Source organism: Cygnus olor, chromosome 24, assembly GCF_009769625.2.
Source record: "Cygnus olor isolate bCygOlo1 chromosome 24, bCygOlo1.pri.v2, whole genome shotgun sequence".
Classification (NCBI taxonomy): Eukaryota; Metazoa; Chordata; class Aves; order Anseriformes; family Anatidae; genus Cygnus; species Cygnus olor.
The window spans coordinates 2,065,243-2,087,871 of record NC_049192.1 but is presented as its reverse complement, the minus strand read 5'-3'; the positions used below and the strand labels follow the sequence as shown (position 1 = coordinate 2,087,871).

At 52.4% G+C, this 22,629-nt stretch overlaps 2 protein-coding genes across 4 annotated transcripts; both read right to left on the bottom strand.

Moving 5' to 3' along the window:
- Window positions 1-6,511: 6,511 nt before the first annotated feature.
- C24H1orf116 (chromosome 24 C1orf116 homolog) lies at window positions 6,512-14,028 on the bottom strand. Of its 3 annotated transcripts, XM_040535624.1 has the most exons (5): window positions 13,466-14,028; window positions 10,572-10,708; window positions 9,055-9,223; window positions 8,355-8,570; window positions 6,512-8,264 (listed from the first exon to the last, which is right to left on the bottom strand). In XM_040535624.1, the coding sequence occupies exons 2-5, from the start codon at window positions 10,662-10,664 to the stop codon at window positions 7,309-7,311; spliced, it is 1,434 nt and encodes a 477-aa protein (XP_040391558.1). In that variant the 5' UTR covers window positions 10,665-10,708; window positions 13,466-14,028; the 3' UTR covers window positions 6,512-7,308. The 3 variants fall into 3 exon arrangements, with proteins under 3 accessions (XP_040391558.1, XP_040391556.1, XP_040391555.1); XM_040535622.1 differs by having other exon boundaries at window positions 6,512-8,570; window positions 13,643-14,027; XM_040535621.1 differs by having other exon boundaries at window positions 6,512-8,570; window positions 13,466-14,020.
- A 3,608-nt stretch (window positions 14,029-17,636) lies between these two features.
- Window positions 17,637-22,469, bottom strand: YOD1 (YOD1 deubiquitinase). Its single transcript, XM_040535625.1, has 2 exons — window positions 22,124-22,469; window positions 17,637-21,804 (listed from the first exon to the last, which is right to left on the bottom strand). The coding sequence occupies exons 1-2, from the start codon at window positions 22,452-22,454 to the stop codon at window positions 21,098-21,100; spliced, it is 1,038 nt and encodes a 345-aa protein (XP_040391559.1). The 5' UTR covers window positions 22,455-22,469; the 3' UTR covers window positions 17,637-21,097.
- Window positions 22,470-22,629: the final 160 nt, after the last annotated feature.

Here is a 22,629-nt window from a genome sequence, read left to right as displayed (position 1 = left end):
AGAAACGCCTAAGACTGTTGAGTGTTATTTATCCATGCAGCAGATGTGGCAGAAATGTTCAGCCCACGACAAGCTGCCCTCTCCAGGGAGCCCCTGCCTGTGCCAAAGGGGCAGCTGGAGGGTTGTGGTGCAGCTCCTTCCCTCGGCACCCAGAGACCCCTCTGCAGGTCTGCATTCGAGGGCTGAGGGAGAAGCAGAGCTGATGCCACCTCTGCGGGGCACAGTGGGATTTGCAAGGGTGAGCTGAGGATGGGAGCTGAGCTGCTTGTCCTTGTCCTTGCCCTGCAGGGAAACCACATTCTGGGCTGAGAGGGTCTCCCACAGCCCGGTCACCCCAGTTGGCCTCACCTGGCTGACAATTTGGGTGAGATTGTGCCTGCCTTAGCTGGTGAGCCCTGCACAGCAGCAGTGTCCCCCGGGACCCTGTGCACTGCCACCGGGACGGGAGCTGGCACCTGTGGGCAAGCAGCCAAGGCACTGCAGGGGCTGCAGCCTTGGTGCAGAGGCCTGGGCTTAGGAGGTGCACCTGAGGTGCAGATTTGTGCCCCCAGTTCTGGAAGCGCTCGGCGTGCTCAAAGGTTGCTCTCACAATTGTTTTATTGCCTCCGATAAGACAAAGCCTACTTCTACACCACTGTTAATAATTCATCTTTAACTGCGGCGCTGGGTTAACTGCGCCATATTCGGCTTTCATTACCTTTCCCCAAATACTCGTGTGCCCGTGGTGCTGGGAAGGGCCAAGTCCCCTCTGCAGGGCCAGACCCCGGCTCTCGGTGCGGCTCGGAGGGGGCACAGCGGGGAAGGGTCGCCCCTGCCCTCCGCTTCTTGCCCGGGCTGGTGGGGGTTCGGGGGTCGTGGAAGCCCCCGGGGGGAGCGCCTGCTTTGTGCTGCCGGCAGCAAAAAGCCCCGGGCGCCTCCGGGCTCCTGGGGTGCAAATGCCTTCGCAGCACAGCTCAGATGCGGGGAGCGCGTGGGTGCCGGCTGTCCCCGGCCCTGTCCGCCTGTCCCCGCCTGTCCCCGGCCGTGCCCGGGCGGGCGGCGCTCCCCGCGGGCGCGCAGTGCCACCGCGCGTCGCTCCGCGGAGCTGCTGCCGCCGCCGCGCCCTGGCGACCCCTTGCTGGCACCGCGGGGAACGATGCCGGGAGCAAGGGCAAGTCCTGGCGCCGCGCTCTGCCCGGCCACCTGCCCCTAAAGCCGGGCTAAGGGGCTGCTCTCGGGGCTCCCAGCCCGCAGGATTGGTGCCGGGAGCGGGGCAGAGCTGCTCCCAGACCAGAACGCGTGGGTAGAAAGCTGCTCTACCTGGTGGTCCTTCTGGATCCATCAGCTGGATCCAGGCCACAGCTGGGAAACACCTCTTCTAGAGAGTCATTTCTTTGTGGAAAAGTTCTTCTAGAGAGTCATTTTTTGGTATTTTTTTAATTATTATTATTTGGATGCAAATTCTTGACCTCTCTGGGTACGGGGGGGGACCTGGCTCCGCTTCTGCGTTTCGCTCAGTCCAGAAAGGGGCGCTTCTGTACCTCAGTACAGAAAAGGGAGGGAGGTGTGTGAGCAAAGTAGGGCCGGGCAGGAGGGGTTAAGGCTCCTCTGTTTGCTCCCTGCCTTGTTCAGCCTGAGGGTGTTCAGCACCAGGAGCTGTCGTGGGATGTCCATGCTGGGGTGTTGTGTGCTGCCAGCCTGCTGCAGGGGCATGGTGAAATCCATGGGTGACAAAACCTGCTGCCACCGGGTGAGCCACCAGCGCCTGGCATCCCATGGGCTCCTTACAAAAGGTAATGAATGCAGCTTGGGGCTGCTACGTCCCGCAGGGAGTGCTGCAGCCTGTGTGCGGATGGAAACGAGCAGAATTGCTGGGGAACTGGGAGAAAAGAGCAACCTCTGGAGGATAAGGAGCAGGACTTATGCAATGTTGTAGCAGAATCCCAGCCCCATGGATAGGGGCTGGTTTGCCCCAATAGTGGGAGCTGTCCCACCCCCAGCTGCAGGAGCTGCTGGAGCAGCCACGGCTGTGCCTGCGTTAGGAAGGAGCTCAGCGGGGTGAGATCAAAGACAGCGGCTGCTGTCGGACGAGCTCTCCCGAGAGGAGCCGGTCAGGCCGGGTAAGACGTCCTGAGTCACTCTGAAGAGCAGTGAGGTGGCAGGATATTCTGGGTGGAGGCAGATTGCCTGTGACAGAGATGCTGTGAAGGGGTGCTAACAAGCAGCGCTAGCACTGAGCTGCTTCCTTGCTCTCCTGGGGTGGGAACGCTCACCTTGCTCTCTGCACAAGGTCCCCGGGTGTCCCAAGCTGACCCCAGCTTTTGAACAGCTGGGCTCTCCACCTCCTTCAGATAGAAAAGCAAACAGATTCGGCAGCCCTGGAGCAGCGAGGGACATTTTCAGAGCATAACTCCTGAAGCGAGGAACACGCCGTGGCAGGGTGACAGTGACCTCAGCAAAAGGCAGGGACTGCGCGGGGGCAGCAAAGGCGGCTGCTTCATGGCCTTGCAGCTTCTCCTATTGCCGAACAAGAGCTGGCTTTCAGTCAGGTTACAGGATTTGCTCTTCTGAGCTATGCTTGTGAAGGAAATTTCTCTTCCTTTCTGTAATGGGCACATGATGGCACAACTCAGCACAACTGAGCAGTGGCCCCGTGCCACACAGATGGGCATCGCGCTGGTCCCCGGTGTGTGTTCTCCCAACGAGCAGCTGTGGAGGCTGCTGGCAGCATCTCCGTGCAGCCTGCCTGCACTCAGAGCTGTTACCAATAAATCCCAGCACCCCCTGCTTGTTCTGCAGCGTCCACGGGAGTTAATGATTAAATTCAGGCTAGGGCAGCACTGTTGAAACAGGTCAGATATGTTATCACTGCGCACAAACCCCTGTGTCAGGAACAATAATGACCCGTTCTGTCTCTTACTGAACTTCAAAGCTGAAGGGTATTTGAAAACAAAGAACAGCTGAAATCTCACAGCAGCGTGTTCACCCACACCGTCCTGCCAAGGGAGATGCAGGGGTTCACTGGGGCTGAACTGGTGGCTGCTGAGGCAGAGCCAGGGCACAGGCTTTAAGAGCAGGGGTGAGGAACATTGACCTCAATTGGTTTTAAGATATCAGGTAAATTCACATCACTGGTAAGTAAAGCAAAACAAACCAAAGCCAGAGAAAAAAGTGTTCATTTTGAAGGAGTCTGCAGTAAAACACTTGAATGCATTTGGTGCAGCTCGTCTTTCTGTCTGGCTTTTCTGCAGGTTGCTAGCTCTCCGGCGCTCAGCACCGTGCCCAAAGGAACTGCAGTGAGGAGGGTTTGGGGGAACGTGCACCTGTTTTCTCTGAAACGTCCATTAGAAACAAAGAACATGAACAAAAACATAATGGAGAGAAATGCAGAGTATATTTGGTCCAGTTCTGTACTGGATTCTGCCCAGCTTTTCTGAGCCCCAGGGGAGATTTGTCACATCCTGACCAGCGCAGGGGCAGCAGGGACAAGGCAGCTTCCTGATACCACCAGAATTTAACAAACCACTTCTCCTGAAAGTGATCTTTGTAATGAAAGATGTATGCAAGAATGCTTTAATTGGGCTAGCAGGTCTTGACAGACTCACATAGACATGGAAATGATATGTCTGAGCCAGTGCAGGACTGATAGTTAAAAAGTGGATAAATAGTCTATGCAAAATGCAAAGCTGAGTGTTTTCTTTGGATCCTTACTAAGATTGTTGCAGTGTAAACACAGCCTGTATAATCCAGGTATCGAGGGTACATTTGCCAACTCTTTATGTTACATTTTAAATACTACGTTCTCTCTTCATGGCTATTTTTTTGTCTAGGGTCTGCTGTAATTTTGCCTTCCAGACATAAATCAGGAAAATTGTGCCCAGAATTAAATGATACCAAGTCTGCTTTCAGAGGTACCCAGACAAGAGCCCAGGAACCCAGCTGGAGTCTGGCTGAACTTGAACGTGGATTTTGGTTTTGTTCTTTCTTTTCTCCTGCTCATCCCCTGGATACCTGGATAAATCCAAGCACCCATCATGGCTCTGCCAAGTGCTTTTTATCATGTCCTCTTATTGTCTGTGCACACTGTGTCAGTACTTTTAGGTTAAAAATGACCATGTTTCTGTGCAAAGAGCAGCAACCACTACAGCCCCTCGCACCAGCTGTGCTTGGGCAAGGCTTTGGGCTTGATGGAGGCAGCAGCTGTGGCAGCCAGGCACCTGACCTCAGTGCCCTATAAAAGAGACATGAAGTGCTTGGCTCAGGCTCCTTCCAGTCTGCAAACTGGGGCTGTTCTGGCTGCTTGTGCACCAGGTGACAGCGGGGATGCTGCGGGCACTTGGCTGCAGAGCAGCTCGTCCTCGGAGACTGCCGCTGAGAAGCGTGGGCTGGGTTGGAGCAGAGGTAAAGCTTTCCTTTGAGCCTGTGGATTATGGGTTACGTCCGAGCAGGAGAGCTCTGCTCCCTGTGGTCTTTGCTGGCTGGTGTGGAGGGAGAAATCACCTGGGAGGCTGACAGCACAGGGCTGATGCTGATTCCCAGCCCCACTGCCTGCTTGCAGGGGCTGCAGCTGCCTCCTGGGCTGCAGGAGGAGAGGTTTCTGCCCAGTGCTGTGCTCCCCAGGCCCTTGACTTTCAAGTGCAAGTGATCCTCTTTAAAGGAGAAAGCATGGTCTAAATGAAAGAGAAGTTTTGGTTGGCCATCTTAGCAGAAAATTTGCTTTAAAGATTATATGTTAAACCTGGATGGCATGGAGTGATGGTCATTTACAGGAGTGATGGTCGCTTACAGGAGCTGTGCACGTGGCTCAGTTGGTGTGAAATGCAAACAAAAGGGAATAAATTAAAGCAGCTGCACGGATGAGTGGTGTCCCTTCTCTGAACTCCCAGAGCTCTCTTCCCAGGGTGAAGTGCTTCTCTTGGCCTTGGGTCCTCTGGGTGTAATCGCTCACCCTGGGCCAGCCCTGCCAAAAGCAGGCGTTGCTATGTAATCCTGTGAGCAAAAATACAGCAATTGACAGGTGAGGTGTGTTTGCAGTCATTAGAAGGGAAGGGAAGGTGTTTATCCCCGTGGGCTGTGTGACTCCTTGCGCAAGAGCAGCTCCTGGGTGCGTGGTGCTGCCCGGAGCTGGCCATGCTGTGGACACTGGGATGGATCCTGCTGTGGCAGGGAGGGCGCAGCTGTAGCCTGTGGAGCCTTTTGCAACATCTGGGAGTGGTTTTCTCAAGCCAAGCTGTGCTTTCTGCCTTTTGCTTTGGCCAGGGTGGCCCCAGCCCTGTGTGCAAGCAGCTGGCTGGGGAGGGTGGGGTGGGACAGTCAGGATGCAAGCACCGAAATCATAAAAGCAGAGCATCCCCTTGCTCTTTTTTTCCCTTCACGTGGCCAAGTCTACCAATTTGCACGGAGGACACCTTCACTCTGACCCCTGTTACTGTGAGCTGCTTGTGCCCAAGGTGCTGTGCACGGGACCTGCACCCTGCTCAGTTCTCACTGCAATGAGCTGTAATCCTGCCCGGCCCCTGCAGCGTGGCATTTACTGAGCAAAATGCTGAGTTTTCGGTTGGACCTTAGCCCGTGCATCTCCTAGCTTCCTCTCTAGGTTTGCATTACTGCTGGCCAGCCTCAAACTAATTAAGCTATTTGCTTAACTACAAACAAGCATTTCCCTGGTTTTGTAAAGTGTAGCTAATCAGATATTTTCTTGCATTCCTTGGATTCCTGATGTGGGTCAGTGCTTTTAATTTGTACTCTTCCCACCACTTGTGCACACCTCTGTTATTTGGGGGTTCAGAAAATGGTGCAGCTCTTTTGGAGGGATGCTTTCCCCTTTCCATGCAAAACCAAAGCTCTGCTTATGCCTGTTGAGAGAGGAATTAGAAACCTGGCTCTGGGTTTTGTGGTATGAGCCTGTTTAGTATTCACAACACTGGCTTTAAAAAGTAATTTTATTGCAAGGTCAGCTAGGAAAATGGTAGAATGCAACTTTATCTTAATATTGTCAGCAGTTAATTAACATCAGTAAATTGTTTCGTGCAATTGCCTCCACAGGTCAGCCCCTCTTTCCAAAACAAGCCAGCGTTAGTTTGGAAATGAAATTGCCTGTTAGGAACTAAGGCGCTTGCTTTCTCAGGCAGAGGCTCTTTCTAAAAGTCCAGCTCTGAAAACCAGGGTTGCGTGAAAGACTTGTTTTTGGGGGGAAGAAAATAAAATGGTCTTTTCAAGCCGAGCTGCTGTTAACGTTGCCACCTGGCTGCTATGGGCCATGTCCCCGCAGAGCCAGGAGGTGACGCAGGTGGGGTGGGACTGTCAGAGCAGGTCCTGTGTCCCAGCCTGGCAGAGCTTTGTGCCTGCCTGTCCTACTGGAAGCACTGACACAAACCCTTATTTCTGCAGGTCCCCGACTGGCTTGGACCTTGTCACGGTGCTGGCTGGGCTGCTCGCACCGTCAAGTCAGGGCACCTCGATGGGTAAAACTCATCGCTTGCCAGAGCTTTGACTGCTACACAAGAGTAAATCTGTACCACATCGTTATTTTACGATCACATAAATTTTATTACAGGAATAATACACCTTTGTCATAAAAGGTGCACAGCATAAATTTTGGGTCTCAAGGATGCAGGGAGAGCAGAAAGGGAATGAGATGGTGTTTTCTGATTTGCATCTTTCTGGCTTTGGGCAGCATTTCTGGCTCTGTCACCAAAACACAATCTGTCACTTCTTAACTCTCTTTTCATGATGAACGCTGATGTTTGTGTCTTATTTCTAAGCGGTGTACCCAGGGTTATCAGGGCCAGGTGTGAGCACAGTCACTGTCTGAGGAGCACTGATGCACGCTTCCAGCTCCTGTCAGCCTGGCAGTTTTACATGTGGCAGTTGTGGCTTTGGGGAGGTGTATGCGTGGGGCAGGTGAGCACTCAGGCCTTGGAGGCTTTTGATTAATTTACCAAAAAAAAAAAAAAAACCACCATAAAATCCCAAAGTGAGCAGCAGAGTCCAGCACTTCCCTCCAGAGAGCTTTTATCCAGAGCCAACCCGTGTTAAAACAAGCAAAATCCACAGTTTCCCCACTGTGACAGACTCCAGATGCATTAAAGACATAAGAGACGCACCCCGTCCAAGTTCTGACTGCCAGCTTCTTTAAATAACTCACCCCTTGCTATGTACAAAACCTTATGTACAGGTGGCATCGCTTTATTTGGCATGAGCGCAGCTCTGGGGGCAGCAGGACCCAATGTCCCCCCTCCTGAGATGCTGGGCTCACGGCAGCAGGTTCTGATGGCCACATCCCCAAGGAAATCCCCGCGGGGTGAGCCCCTCGTGCCGGGGGTCTCGCTACTCCTTCAGCAGGCCAAGCTTCCTCAGCGCCTCGCGCCGGTGCTCGTCGGTGGCTCCCTTGGGGGAAATCTTGACGCTGACGCAGGAGCGGGGCGGCCGGGGGAAGCTCTGCAGCGGGTGCGATCTGCGCTTGCTGCTCTTCTCTGGCTCGGGGGGCTCCTTCAGAGCCGCGAAGTCCTTCCCCGCCCCGAGCGATGCCGGCCGGGGGCGGCTGCTGCGGAGGAAGCTGGGGGCGAGGCGCTCGATGAAGGACATCTTGCCCAGCGAGCTGCTGCCCTTGGTGGCCGGCTCCTTGGCGCTGGCCATGCAGCTGCCCAGCCCCACGCCGGAGCGCTCCAGGGTGTTGGACTTGAAGTGCATCGCCCATGCGCCCGGGGCCGCGCTCTCCGTCGCCCTGTGCTCGCCGCGGGGAGCAGGGGCAGGGCCTTGGCGGGTGCGGGGCTCCCCGTGGTCCTGGGGCAGCCCCAGCTTCTCCAGCGCCTCCCGCCTGGCTTTCTCCCGCTCCTTGGGGTCGAGCTGCCCTGAATTCACCTTTTCTGCAGCGGCATCGCTGGCAGAGCCGGGCTGAGAGCCGGCGGGTGCTGGAGGGGGGATTTTCACCTTCTGGCCAGGCTCTGTGGCAAGCAGCACCGGGCTGTTTTTGCTGGTTTTCAGGATAATGTTTGGTGGCAGTTTGCGTGGCTTGGGGGCTGTTGGAGGCCCACGCTTGGCTTCAGGGTCCTGAGGGGCCTCCTGTGGTGCTGGCTGCTCCAGCTGGCCCTGAGGAAGTGCTGTGCTCTCCCTCCCCATCTCCTGGTGTGGTGGCAATGTAAGATCAGGGACAGATGCGTGCTCTGGGGCTGGCCGGGGTGGCACGGCCCGTGTCCAGCTTTCCTCCGTGTTTTCCCACTTGGCATCCAAGCTGCTCCTCCGTGGCTGCTCTTCACGGCTCACCAGGTCATCCTGGAAGGGAGCTGGAGGTGGGATAAGCAGGGGTTTCACCTGGGTTCTTAGGTTGCCTTGGCCAAGCCTGTCCTCCTCAGCCATCTCCTGGGAAGCTTTACCTGGTGGCGCTGGGTCCTTCACATCGTGTACAGCCACTTTGCCATCAGGAACCTGGTTTGCTCTTTGTACATTTGCTGTAGTGATGCTCCTTGGAAGACTGTAGTAGCCTGGGCTTGGAACGGCTGCTGGAGCTGGGCTGGAGGAGCTCTCGCCACCCCTCTGCTCAGCTGCACGCTGCTGGCCTGTGCCGGGAGGAGGAGCCCCGTTCTCCAAATCTAGGCAGAGAGGGGAAAAGTCAAGCACTTTTCTGCACATGGACACAGAATATCTTGGTGCTTACAGAACATTTCATGCCTGATTAAACCAGTGCAGTACAACAGAGTACTTGCACCCAGTGTTTACCCTGACCCCAGCTAATGTGCTCTGGCTGTAAAGGTCAGATACTTTGGATTTGACAGAGCACATGTGGTGAGGAGCCTTAACTTGTGCATGCCTGTTCAGAGCACAGGAAAAGATGCAGTGCTCTTTGCCTTGTTAGATAGCTGCTAGCAGCTCCTGCATGCAATAACTGGGAAAAGGCAGCTGGTGCCCTACCTATGGCTGCCTGAAGCCACCTCTTATCTGTGGAGCGATGGAAACCAGCTGGCTTTGGCTTATGTGAATAAAACTGGGGCCCTGCTCCTTCCCTGCCTGCCAAGGAGGTGCACCCCAGTGTGGAGTCCCCTGGCACCCCAGGGAGGAGCACGATTCCCAGCTCACCCCGGGCAGCGGCGTCTCTCTTGGGCCGTGGCCTGGGGGGCTCCGCGTAGTCGGTGTCATCGGTGGAAACCCCGCTGTCTGCTTCGGCATCCAGCGAGCCGATGGTTTCTTCCAAGAACATCAAGCACTCTTTCTCTTCCACAGATAAATAGTCATAGCTGTTATCACTCTGAAAAGGAAAAAAGCGGTGTGGATAGGAGACGCAGGTGTACTTCCATTCACAGCCCCAGCAGCTCGGGGGAGACCTGGGGCACGGCTCCTGGCCCTGGGACTTGGGCAGCGACTACTCAGAGATGGGTACTTAGCAGCTGCAGGCAACTAGAGAATGTCCTCTAATGAAGATGGTACTGCAGGGACACTTTTACATCGCCCTACTGCGAGCATCAGAAGGCAGGTTATTCTCATTGTGAAAACTTGGCCTCCACCTCTCAGTTCTTTGTTTTCCTTTGAAATATGACAGGGCTGGTACCGTGGGTGGTCTGTAGATGCTGACATCTGTACTGACCAGCAGTGCTGAATCCTAGAAATTTGTCTAAACGTCCTAAATACTGAAAGCTTCCTGGGAATGTGGTCCCTCTCCTTGTTCTCCCATTTGTACCCCAGCTTAGAAAGGAGTACAGCAAGATCCTGCTTAATTATTGTTGCACTTCAAGCATCATGAGATATGATCGCTGTAGAAGTGCCAAGTCAAAAGGCACCACAAGCAATATATCATCAAACAACTGAAGGGGGGGAAAGGATGGAGAGTGCATCAGATCAACAAGCATGGGGGATAAATTGTCCCAGGTGGAGTTGTTTTGCAGAGGCACCTACCCAAACCCTTTACCATGCAATATTACAACCAGTTTGTCCATCCCTAATAAATTTTAGAGGGTTTGATTCTGGTTTGCAATACATCAAATGGAAAACCTGTTTGGGACTGAGCTTTGCACTAACACATATCAATTATGCTCCAAGTCAGACAGGATGTAATTAGGCCATCAATCTTGGAATCGGTGTTTAGAGACAAACAAGTTTTAAGAAACAGATAATGAAAAATTGCACATCTACACCCATCACCCCAGCTCGTCTCTGCCTTAACTCCTAACTCAATCTCTTGTCAGCTGGGGAGGAGTCTCGGTGTCTTTTCCAGGTGAAGTCACCCTTGCTGGAGCCACTCTGACCCAGTTATCTGGCTGGTCTAATCCTGCATGGGGGAACCACCAGGCTCCTCCTGCCCAGTGCCAGGGCAATCTGCCCCTTTGGCAGCTCTTGCAGCTTGGTTTTATTCCTCAAGGGAACCAAACTGCAGTGAGGTCTGCTCCATCGCTGCCACACAGGCAGGGAGGACTCTGAGCGCTTTGGGGCAGGGATTCCTGGGGCCCTTGTGCTGCCCTTGGCACGGGGCTCCCCAGGCACTGCCACAGCACCTGCAGGGAGTGGTTTTGAGCAGAAATTGAGGAGAGCAGAAATCGGACCCAAATCCCGTGCTGAGAGGGGTGAGCTGTGCCCAGGCTGGGCGCGACGGGGTGACTTACCCGCTGCGAGTGGTTGGAGGCCGTGCTGACCATGCTGTCGCAGCTGTCGGAGTTGCAGCCAGCCATCCCCAGCCCCACCTCCTTCCCAGGCATGTCACGGGCTGCCGCGGTGTCCGGCACAGGCTGGGATAGCCCGGCTGGAGCAGAAGAAAGGAGATGTGTTAGGCTGTGAGGCTGCTTGCAGGGCCACAGGGAGCACAGGAGGGCTGCGGGGCTGCTGGGTGCAAAGGTGCTCGTCCTTAGGCTGTTCCCAGAGGGGAGAAGGGAGCAGATGTAGTTTCTGAAAGCATCCTTGGAAATGAAGTTTTCCCAAAAAGAATTAGAAGCAGAGTGAGCCCTGGAGCACCTATCTACATCTGTTTCATGGTGGTGGTGACCACTCGGAGGTATGGATAAGGGGTTCCCGAGCGAAGGAAGGGGCTGTAAGGCTGCAGTGAGCATGCACGCTGCCCCACCAGAGCTGAGAAGTGCCGCCAGCAGCCGTCCCAAAAGTGCTCTCAAAATTCTGAGCACGTTGGCCCCCGATGCTGCCCCTTACCCCCTGCCTTGCCCTGCTGCGTGCTTCCCTCAGTAGCCACGGAGCTGTCACGGGGGTGCCCGGGTGCGTTTGGGCAGGCGATGGGCAGCAGCGATGTGCTGACACAAGGGGTGCTGGTGTCCCCCGATGTCCCCTGCTGTGCCAGGCACTGTGCCAATACCACACGCAGCCCACCAGCGGTGCTGCCCGAAGGCGGCGATGCCAAGCTGATTGGGGTTTCTCCCTGCCACGCCACCCTGGGGGTCCCACGCCAGCCGGTTATCTTCACAGGGCGCCCAGCAAAGAGAGCTTCGCTGCCTGGGAGAAAGGCCAAGCAGCCTACAAAAGCCGTAATTACAGCCGTAAAGTATTAATCTTCCAAAATTTACCACCACTGCCACCAATTAGGTGCTTTCTTCACTCGCACCGCCCGTCCTCCAGGAGGGATCTGGGCTGCAGAGGCTGCTGAGAGCAGCAAACAAACGCCCCCCCCAGCGCTCCCCATCCCACGCGGGAGCAGACAGAGGAGCTCTTTGTGCTGTAACCTGGCCGTGGCGCACGGGAGCACACTGGTGTGCTTTTTGTTTTTTTTTTTTTTTTTGTTTTTTGTTTTTTTTGGAAGCAGGATCAGGGAATTAGATCTGGCGATAAGCGAGCAGAACTGGCTCCTTGTTAAGAGAGCCGGACCCTGAAAGAATTCCTTTGTAATTGGAATATGCCGCAAAAATCAGATTTCACCACCCACACCCTGAGAGATCCAACGCTTCCACCCAGGAAGAGCCGAGTATTTCAGTCTCACTTCTGCAGTGTTTACTACCCAGAACGCATTTGAGGAAGCAATTTTTTTGGAGCAGCAGCACCCTCGATTCTCTGAATTTGGATAAGCTTATAGCTTTTAGCTGTCAGGAAGCAGGGATGTGGTGTGGGTCTGGGGTTTTTTAGGCTTCTGCAGGCTGCGTGGTTTTGCTGTGAACCCAAACATTCGCAATGTGAAATAGAAATCTGCTATAGATTAGCAGAAAATAGAAAGCACCAAGAGACTACCGCCTGCTCAATTGGGACCCGCAGGATTGCTGCAATGCTCTTCGCTGCTTCCTTCCCCACCACACAAACCCCAGGGAGCAAAGCAGGCGCAGGGAAGCGAAAGTCCTGCTTGAACTTGACGCCCGCAGCTGGAGCGGCCGCTCGGAGCCAGCAGCACAGCGAGCAGCCCCGAGGGGAAGCAGCAGCCCACACGGGGGGCTCGGCAGAGCTAATTTCTTGGTGAGGGGCCTGGTCAGTGCATCAAAAGAAATGCCACGAGTGGCCCTCTCTTTCAAAGGATGTTGCGGGAGCAGAGGCTGGCTGCCCCCCACCTCAAGCCCACCCACAGGCAGGGGCTGCAAAGCCGGCACCGGGAGGAGGCAAAGTTCAGCACAGAGCACGTCGGGATCTGCGCAGGAACAAGAGGTTCATTTTGCTCTGTGCTGGTTCTCTGAGCAGATTATGGCTCTGACACATTCATCCGACTCAGGAGAGGGAAAAGGGAAACCAGCCCTGAAAAAATCTGTTTTCAGGATTCAGGAGGGTTTTACAGTTCCTTCCTTTCACAAAACAACAGCTCTGCCACAAACCGAAAATGTGACCGAGCCTTCAAATTAAAAGACGTGCTTTTTGAAAAGCTGTTTTTGATGACATATTCTTCCCCACTAAAAACGCTTTTATACGAGGTTACTTTTTATCTGAAATAAAAGCTAGTTTGGGCAGCTTTTGCAACAGCTGCCCTAACTGTCCTCTGCAAAGCTTGCTGAGCCCTCAAACATCAAAGAGGTGCTGGGTAGCAATTAATGCTAATTGGTTTATGTGAAGAGGCCACTTTCTTTTAAGCCCAGAGTTACTACAAGTGCTCAATCGCAGCTCTTCAGCAATGTTCAGGAACATCGGTGGGTTTTTTGTCCAAGGCAGTGCAGCTCTACCCTGTGCCTTACACCTGCTGGCAGAGGGTCTCATCCTGCCAGCTCCAAACACAAAGAGCAAGGAGGCAATGGCAGCAGATCCCAGTTCCTCCTATTTAAACAAATAAATCGGGTGCATGTCGCAGTTCCCCAAGCTGACTTTGCTGTCCTGAGTACGAGTTTTACCAGTACGGCCGCCAGCAGCCACTGGGTCTCCCCAGCTCCCCCCCACTACCTGCGGGCACCCCGTCCCTTCCCCAGTGCCACCTCGGTGTGACAGCTCCACCACCCTTCTCCTCCCAAAGCAAAGCAGCTGTGAGGGTGCCCGCAGCCCCCCTGTCCCCCAGGGAAGAGGCGCTCAGCTCCTCACCGCAGCCGCGTTCAGCAGGAAAGGGACAGAGAGCAGAGGGCGAGAAGGAACCGAGATCGTCGGGCTCTTTTACCAGGATGGCTGTCGTTCCGTGGCGCCCAAATCCTTGTCCTGGCCGTGCCTATCCCAGGACCTCTTTGCTTTTCCGTGCTAACCAAACAGGGCCGGATTACACATTAACTCGCCCTCCCAGCAGAGATAAGGCTGCGCGGGGCTCGCCGGGCACGCGTGGCAGCAGCCAGCTCCTCACCTGCAGCCACGCCAAGCCGAACTCATCCCGAGCGCGGCAAGCTCCTTACTGCCGGGTGCTGCTGCAGCAGGAGGAGCAGCAGAGCCGACTGGGGTCACAGCCCAGCCCAGCCCCACAGCAGCACCGTGCTCAGCCCCGGAGAAGCGCGGTGGCTGCGTGCGTCGCAGCCCCGCGGGAGCTGCTCTGCCAGGGCGCAGCGGCCACGCCAGCACCCAGTGCCCGGGAGGGCAGAGCCGGGCGAGCGGCTGCGGGTGCTCGGCACCACCCAGCGCCCTCCCTTCCTGGCTCCGGCTGCCGGCCTCGGCACGGGTTTCGCCGGAGACTCCTTAATCTGACATCCTGTTCTGCTGCATAGTTGCTCGCTGACATCTGGAGGAGTCGCGCGCGCAGCCCTGACCGAAGCGCTTTTGCACATGGTAATTAAGTCCTGCACTGGGTGCTGCCGAATGCATTTCCTCGCAACAGGTTGATGCTCTTCTGTGGTTTGGGGCACTGGGTCCCTCAACTCAGGGTTCCCTCGCAGCTCCAAAAACACAGATTTGTTGCCCAAACCGACGGAGACTCGTGTATCGCCAAAGCTATCCCAGGAACCCAACATTTGCCTGCTGCTGCTGCACGCTGTAAGGAAATGCTTGCCAAGATAAAAAGCCATTTTAGAAGGAAAGCTTCACCAGTGCACTCTATTTGCCTGTTAGAGGATGGGTGAGGAGGCCAGGGCTTGTTCAGCTCACACAGATACCTGCGGACCTGCAGCTGCCCCGTTGCAGGGGCAGAGCAATGCCGAGCCCCTCTGCAGGCTCACCCCCATCTCTCATACTGGAAACCTTTCCTTGCAAGGTGCTGTGAGGTAGAGTCCAAAAATAACCAAATATTCAAGCAGAATCCCTGCAGCAAACTCCCATATCTGATACAGCCACCAGATTCATTCACGTTTTCATGCTTTGATGATTTTTTTAAAAAATATTGTGTCGCAACATGTGCCCTGCTACACAGAACAGGGAAGTGGAAACATCAGTTATTTAAAGCTGCGGTAGGATGGATGGAAAGCGATGAGCCAGGAAGCACCGAGATTGCCACCAGCCCTGTCGAGCTGCAGCTGTGCCTGGTTACAAGAGGGCCGGGTGGCTTGAAGAGCAAATCACAGCAAATGGGGGGCTCCTGGGAGCCTCATGCCAGCTCTGCTCTGCTCTGCTCTGCTCTCCCACCCCAGCCTGCAGTGAAGGTAAGAGATGTGAACATGTGTGAATGTGTCCAGAGCTGCAGCAGTGCACTGACTGGTTATTGTAGAGCCAAGTGCCAGGCTTAGTCCAAACGCTGCTGGAAGCGATACCTGCTGTGGTGCTTGGTGGCGTGGCAGTTTAAACAGTTGGGTTTGTGATGGTTTCGTCAAGTTGCGCTTAGTTCTGAGCCTGCTTGTAACAAAGGAGCAAATCAAACCCAGATATTCTCGTATTGTACGTACAGATACAGAGGGGCAATGAATAAACACCCCAGGGCAGGGCAAGTATGTTCTGAGAGCATGATGCTGATAGTACTGGGACTTAAACCTTTGCAATAGGATATGTAGAGCTGCTGCATGAGCTCTATATAGATCAGGGAAAACATCCTGATCCATTAAGAGAAGCCTCGAGCTGCTGAGAAAGCTCAGCTGCTGTAAACTGGATGCCCGGAAAGAACCTGGTCTTTCTCTGTGTTCTTCTTCCTCCAACGAACAAAAATAGCTACTACCCAAAATAAAGCATGATTTCATGTACGTGGTATGAAGCATATGCAAGTAGTCAAGTGATGCAAAGAAAACTCTCTGCAGTGCTACGAAAGGACTTTGGCATGCTGACAGGCCCCTGGTGCCTCACCCTCTGCATAAACAGCAGAGCAGGGGTGATTCAGTCCTGGCGCTGAAGGAAACGCATCCGTACGGCATCGCAGATAAGATACGTGCTAACACAGCCGCGTCTATTTGTCTGTGTAGGACTGCTGAACACTTCCCTCACACCGAGTTGTACGTACAGTACCATGTATGCTGACAAATTAATTATGAAAAATACTGGGTAATCAATACCTCATATTACGCAGCAGTTCAGAGCAATAATTGCGTCTTAGTACGGCTGCGAACCAAGCAAGGAGCCCTATTTATTATCCCCATTTTACAGGACAGAGGCAGAGAACTGAGGCGGTCTGTTTCCACAGCTTGGTTAGCATTAACTCTACCTGAGAAACCAGGAGCCAGGTCTTACTGTGTAATACAGCTCCCCAGCATCTTCCCCTAGGCTTTAATTAAAAATAATAGACAAGGACACCGCAGTCCTGGACAAGCTAGTTCTGCGAACTCCCTTATTCTTTCATTACAGAAACCATTCTGGTGCTCAGACTCGGAAAAGTAAAAAAGCAATCTTGATTTCAGCAAACTTAAAGTCATTTTATTCTGCCCTGTCCAGAGCAGAGCAAAACCTGACGGCAGGTCTAAGGCTGGAGGCATAGCTTCGTTCAAGGCGCAGGCAGACATTTAATTTGTATGATACAGAGCTGTAATTTTCAAAAAAGCAAGCTGAAAACTCTGTGCTCCTCTTATTAACGAGTTTCCCTGCCGGGGGAGGGCTGCTGGGCTGCGCAGCAAAGACAGATGCCTTCATCAGTTCTGCGCCCAGGTCTGAAATCCCAAAAATCCATTGACACGAGTGTTTCTGTGCTAAAGGCAGTCAGCAGAGACATTCTGCAAAGAATCAGAAGTTTCCTTCACTTGTGCCCGTGCCCTCGCCCCTGCTTCCTCAATCCTAGAGCAAATAATGACATTGTCTAGGTCAAACGTGGTCAGAACAATGCCTGCTGTGTTCCTGGGCTGGGAGTGCAGTTTGACAAGGGCTTTGTCACCCCCCAGCTGATCACATTTGCTGCACTGTGATATTCCTGAACAGGTTGCTACAAAAACTGAGGTGGGCACATGGGACACGCTTCCAAAAACGCCACGAGCAAACCCTGCTGTGAACACACACGAGGAGATACAAATGGAGAAACTGCTCCTGTACCATGTCACGAGATGTCCCTCTCCTCTCCCCTCTCCCCAGTCGTCCTTCCTACATAACTTTACTCAGAACTCAGGAATCCAGTTTCTCTCTCTTCTGCTGTTGCGTGTGCTTGTCGAGTTGATACGAAAACATTGCGGTCATTATTACAAACCGTGTGTAATTTCTGCTCTCAAAGAAAACTATAGGAACATGAGAGACATTCATGTGCTATCAGCTCTGAGGATGTGCAACATCCCTTGGGTTTCCCTGGGGTAACAGGCGGCACCCATGCTGTTCTGTTCCCTGCTGCTATGCTGTTATATCCTTTGAAGTCTATGACAAAAATCCATTCCCAAGTCCATTTTCCAAGAGACTATTTTGCTTTAGTGGAGACTTTTTTCCCCTCCCCTGAAAGTAATATAAAGAACTGGGACTTGTTAAAGGCAGGGCAAAGGAGCTGCTGCTAGAATCCAAGTTGCAGAGGCATGCAGGCAGCCCAGCAACCCACCTGCTGACAGCTGTGGCTGGGGAATTCAGAGCAGCGCTGATTTCCTCCTGTGGTTGGCCTTTTGGGCAATTGCTTGAAATGGATGTGAATGTCACAAACAGAAAATTCCTAAAGTCTGTCTATTTAATGACTTATACGTGTAAATGCGTGAATGATTGGGGAGGTATGTAAAACCTTGAAGAGTTGTTCTTCTTGATGCCTGACAGAGTACACAGAGGAAGTATTTTACTATTAAAAATAACGTTATTGTTGAACAAGTTGAAAGAGAAGAAGGCCTGAGCAGGCTGCGAGGCTGAGTCCCTCTCGATATGACTGCCTCTTAGTGTCAAAGGAAAAAGGGAATGAGACAGGGGAAAGCAGATGTAAATTACTCCAAGACTGCATTATATAGGTGTGAAGGCAAGAAAAAACGCACTGGTGAACAAGAGTGAATAGAGCAAAAAAACAAAATTCAAGAACTGAGGCAGAGACTACACTAAGCAAGTATGCATGCATCAGTCGTTTATTGGTGCATCAACAATTTCTGCAGTTCAGGGTACGTGTTTAAGGAAATATTCCAAACGATCCGTACTGATGACACAAAGCAGAACGTTATACCACTGGGTTACATCGGTAAGACTTCTAGAAACATTTGCTCACACCGCTCACTGCTGCAACGGGAACACGTGCTACCTACATCAGTGAAAGTCCTTGCTCGACATCTGCTAAACGTCGAAACTCGGACAAGCTTTTAAAGTGCTGTTAGGACCATGAGATGTGCATCTCTTCATACAATATAAAATGCTTGTGAAAGGCCACGTGATTAGAGTGTGTTAGGCTCTTCTTTAGTTAAAGAAGGAATTTAGTGCTGGTGAAACGGCCAGACTAGCACCAGGAAACTGAAATCTCTATTTAGGCAAAGGTCCGTACCTGTTTCGGCCAGTAAAACAGTATTAATAACCCAGCTTTCAGCGAGCCCACTCCCAAAGTAAAAATTTCAGTTTCCAGGGCCCATTTAATTATTGACCTATGTGCTGAAGTATTCAGCAAGGAAATTAGTGCTTGTTTTAAATTTTTATGGGAATAAGTGGTAACAGTAAGGACAAACCCATATCTTGCAGGCTTTCTGGACTGGTGTGGACAGGTGACCCCTTCCTGCCACTACCTGAGCCTGTGCCCCACAACGCATCTGCTCTAAAACATCTGTAACTAAGACCTTGCTGCACAATTAACAACTGTTCAGCGCAAATGTATTAGCGATGTTTAGAAATTGATCCTACTAGTACCAGGATGCCATTTTTGTGACACTTCCATAACTGTATCATTAAGGACAGGTAAATGCTGGTAAAAAGATATTAAAAAAATCCCTAACTTTCACAATCTTTTTTAAAAAGGGGAGTTGTCCTTTAAATGTATTCTGTTCAGGAGAGTTCAGAACTACACAAGGTTTTCCAACTCCACCAATATCCCCTTGTTACTTGTTCTTCGGAACAGTGTGTCAGCCTGTAACAGTATCAGCTTTTACACAGATGAATTACAGCAGTTCAGTTGATATTTTTTTAACCAAAGAGATTTTATTGTCTAGGCAACTAAAGAAAACATCCACGCAGTGATACTGACATCGCCCTCAAATGGAACTCGCACTCTGTTAGTGGATTTGCTATGCAAATACAATAAAGCAAAGCTAAACACTCTGGATTAAATAAAACTAAGTTTAAATTTAAAAATACTGCAACTGAGAAATATCCCAAAAAATGTTTTTACACACTTTCAGAAATCCATCCAAGATACAAAGCTAAAAAAATCTAAGTGTTGCTCCCAAACATCAACACATTTGCAAACATGGCAGACAATAAATACTTATATTCTGCTTCTACAGCACTTTTGTTTCAAAGATAGTCACCTTGTACACCTCTCTGAGGTAGGTATTCTGTCCGATTTACAGGTGGCAAGTGGTGAGGAACAGCTCCTTGTCCAAGGCGCCTCACCTCTTCAGTGTGAAAGCTGAGAACACGATTTAGGATTGATAGTCTCTTGGTCTCATTCCTAGACAGCATTGCATCTCAAGTAGTTATAACACAGTGTAATCTTCAAGTTCCTTTGAACTGTCAGGTTATTTCTTTAGATTCATAAGCATCAGCTTCTATAGTCTTTTGGTTTTTTTTCCTCATGATAGGCTAAAGCAAAGTGGGATTTAACACTGGAAGCTAAGTGGTTTTCTATCGGAAACTCCCAACAGTGTGAATATCTACTTTAATGCTGAATTGAAAAGAAACTTGGTCCTCAGTGCTTTTGGCAATTTATCCTTAATTATTCATGACTTGCTTTAGCAAAGCACGTACATAATTATGTTCCATTTTCAATAAGACCCCTTTGGTATTTTACGGTATTTCAACCTCAGCTGAGAACTCAAGTGGAACACGCTTCCTGCAGAAAATAAGTTTTCGCTGCACCAGGAGTTTAGCTGGATGCCTTACCGAACAGAGGCCTTTAAAGCTAGCTAGACTGATTCCATTAGGAAAGTGGGTTTATTTCTGCCTCAAAATGAAGATGAACGTTCTTGCTCCCCATTTGTAGAAGTGCAAGAGAGAGAACTCAAAACAGAGCGGCAAAGAATAGAAGGCTAAGAGTATTTTAAAATTCATTAAAAACAAGCACGTATTACAGGCATTAAAAAGAAAATCCCTTTCAGTAATATGCACCTTTACAGCACCTTTTAAAAGACCTCAAAGCACTTACTGTTAAGCCTCACAACCTCTCTGTGAGGTAAGATTTATTAAACCAATTCCAACCTCCCTGATTCTGAGGAGTACGAGAAGTAGGGCAGTTTACCCAGCTTGTTTTGTTCTGACAATTAAACTGCACCCTTCATTATCGGAATTAGAGTCTTGCTACTGAACAGTCATCAGTGACAAATCAAACGCATTAAGGCAGAATGCAGATGAAGAAACCTTGAGCCTCCCTTCTGGATTAGCACTCTGCCCTTCTAAAAAGGGCAAAACTTCTTACCTGTAAAGAATGAGAACCATACCTTAAAGTGCTAATTTACAGTATTTGGAATCTGCTACAGCTCGGTAACACTGTGGCCGTGAGATCAGCTACACCCAAGCCAAGTCTGTTTGAATGTATTTAACAGATGCAAATTAAGTTACTTCCCTAGCTACTCTATTTCCCTCTTGCCAGAAGTTGAGATATTATAAAGAAGAAGCCAAGAATTTCAAGAAACATGCCTATGTTCCGATGCAGTGTAAACACCAAGGGGTTGATAGTTATTTTCCAAGCAACTAAAAACTACCTATGGAAGATTAATAAGTTTATTCAACACTTAATCAACTACTCGTTAATTTTAAGAAGGCTACCTTAAAGCTTAAAGGCCATTTCTCTCTCTAAAGCCATGACTTCACACAAACAATACATTCTACTTCTGATGGTACCATAGTATAGGGCAGCTTTGGAGATGCTCTTTCCACTAAAAACCGTGCACAATGTGAGCAGTTTCCCCCGCAAGGTCTGCTTGTATGTGCAGAGTCTATTTTTTAGTATAAACAATGCCGATATATGTTTCCCAAACCCTTAGATTAATTTAGTTACCCTGAAAACATAATACAGAGAGATTAATTCTGTAACTGAGAGGCTACGTTGTTACGTTAGTGTTGAAGAAGCCCGGTTTTGTATGTCTGCTCAGAGCACACACACAAAGAAAAGATTATTTCAGGAATCAGGTTTTAGCTGCCAGTGTATACCACCTGCCAAAGTACTATAAATTAGCATGCGAGAAGATACCTATTTCAAACCAGTTGGCAAAGTCACTAACCACAGCAAACCTGTGCATCTCGGCCATCGTCAAGTTAATGCGCTTTTCAAGCTCTGTGAACGGAATTTTATGATTACATACAGCTTATCTGGAAATCCAGAATCTTATTCCGGATCAGTGAGGTAGTAGCTGTACCCATCCTCATGCAGTTGTCACACTTCCCCGAAGTTGGTGTGTCCCGTCTCCTTGGCGTGTTCTCTGGCTTCCACTTGTCCCGTCAGTCCCTTCTGGCACACCATGCAGCGCAGCGTAAAGCGATTCACGTCGGTAAACTGCCTCTTCCGTCGGGCTTCATCTGCTAACTCCAAGGCTTGTGCAAGAACAACATCATCAGTTGTAGAGAAAATGGTCTGGGGAGGAACGTCCGAGTCGGGGATTTTACGCTCAAGGGGATCGTAGTGAATCCCATCGTAAATTAACAGGACCCGCTTGGTGTAACCGGCATCTTCCCCAAAACGGTCAATTCGGACGGTCTGCGTGTCCACCACGCAGATTTCACACTGGTAAAACTTGGATAAAATAGACACTTCGATGGCTCCTCCCCAGGTTTCTTCTCTCCTGATCCAGTCGCAGTACTCCCTGTTGGTTTTCCCTAGCACTGCCTCGCAGTAAGACTCGGGATCGCTCGCTACTATCTGGGCTATGAGGCTGCGCATCTCTGGAGCGCAGCCGGGGTCGTACACGCCCCCCTCCACCACATAGTACACACTGGTGAACAGACAGGAGTTATCTGCCGGCACCACCCTCCGCGCCAGCACCGGCACCGCTTCCCTGACTGAGTTGGCCATGGGTCTTTTCGCAACCGCAGGTGGGTCAGCGCCGGGTTTGGACGGATCCTCCTCGACGATGAGAGTGTCCCCTGTCAGGGAGAGAGGGGGGTTGAGAGGGACGTGCGGGTGGGAGCTAACGATGCTGCCAGGGAGGGATCCCAAAAAAGGGGGGGGGGGGGGGAGAGCAAAAGGATGGGGGGTACCCCAAAGGACCGGGGGGGGGGGACCCAAAGCGGCTCGTCACCGCAGCCACTCGCCTCCTCCCCTCCGAAGGCGCCTCGGCCGCAGCCCGCGCGCCCTCCCCGGCCCCGCACCGGCCCCGCGGAGCCGCCCCGGAGGAAGAGCAGAGGAGAGGAGGCCCCGGCCCGGCCCGGCCCGCGGAGGCGAGGCGCCGCCGCCCGCCCTCACCCGAGTGGATGCCGAGGTCTCCCAGCCGCCGCTCGCCGTCGCTGAGGTCGAGGCTCCGCGGGGGGAAGCCGAGGAGGAGGCGCTGGGCCGGGGCGGGGACGCCGGTGAGGGCGGCGAGGGCGGCCTGCATGTCGCGGAGGCGGGAGTGGGCGGTGAGGCCGGGCAGCGGCTGGCTGCCGCCCCGGGCCTTGCAGCGCAGCCGCAGCATCGTGCGCGGGGCCACCCCGCGTCGCCGCCTCCGCCGTCCCGACCGCCCCGACTGCCCGCCGCTTCCGCTTCCGGCCCGTTCGCCCCGCCCGCTCCCGCGAGATCTCCCTCCGCGCCCCGTCATTGGCCGCGGGGCGCTGCCTGCTCCCGGCCCCGCGCCGAGCAGCGGCCAATCAGGGCGCCGCCATCGCAGGGGCGGCGGGGAGGGGGGCGGCGGCGCGCGCGCGCGCGCGCGGCGACCGAGCCTCGGTTTGGTCTGCACGGCGGGCCCGCCCCCCTTTGTGACGTCACGCGGGGCG

Bases quoted from the DNA above. Each gene is read 5' to 3' on its own strand.
- C24H1orf116 (XM_040535622.1), bottom strand. From the start codon at position 10,664: ATGCCTGGGAAGGAGGTGGGGCTGGGGATGGCTGGCTGCAACTCCGAC. The intron at 9,224-10,571 runs GTAAGTCACCCC...TTTCCTTTTCAG, and splicing joins CCTCCAACCACTCGCAGCGG to AGTGATAACAGCTATGACTA. The intron at 8,571-9,054 runs GTGAGCTGGGAA...CTCTCTGCCTAG, and splicing joins GAGAGACGCCGCTGCCCGGG to ATTTGGAGAACGGGGCTCCT.
- YOD1 (XM_040535625.1), bottom strand. From the start codon at position 22,454: ATGACGGGGCGCGGAGGGAGATCTCGCGGGAGCGGGCGGGGCGAACGG. The intron at 21,805-22,123 runs GTGAGGGCGGGC...TCTCCCTGACAG, and splicing joins AGACCTCGGCATCCACTCGG to GGGACACTCTCATCGTCGAG.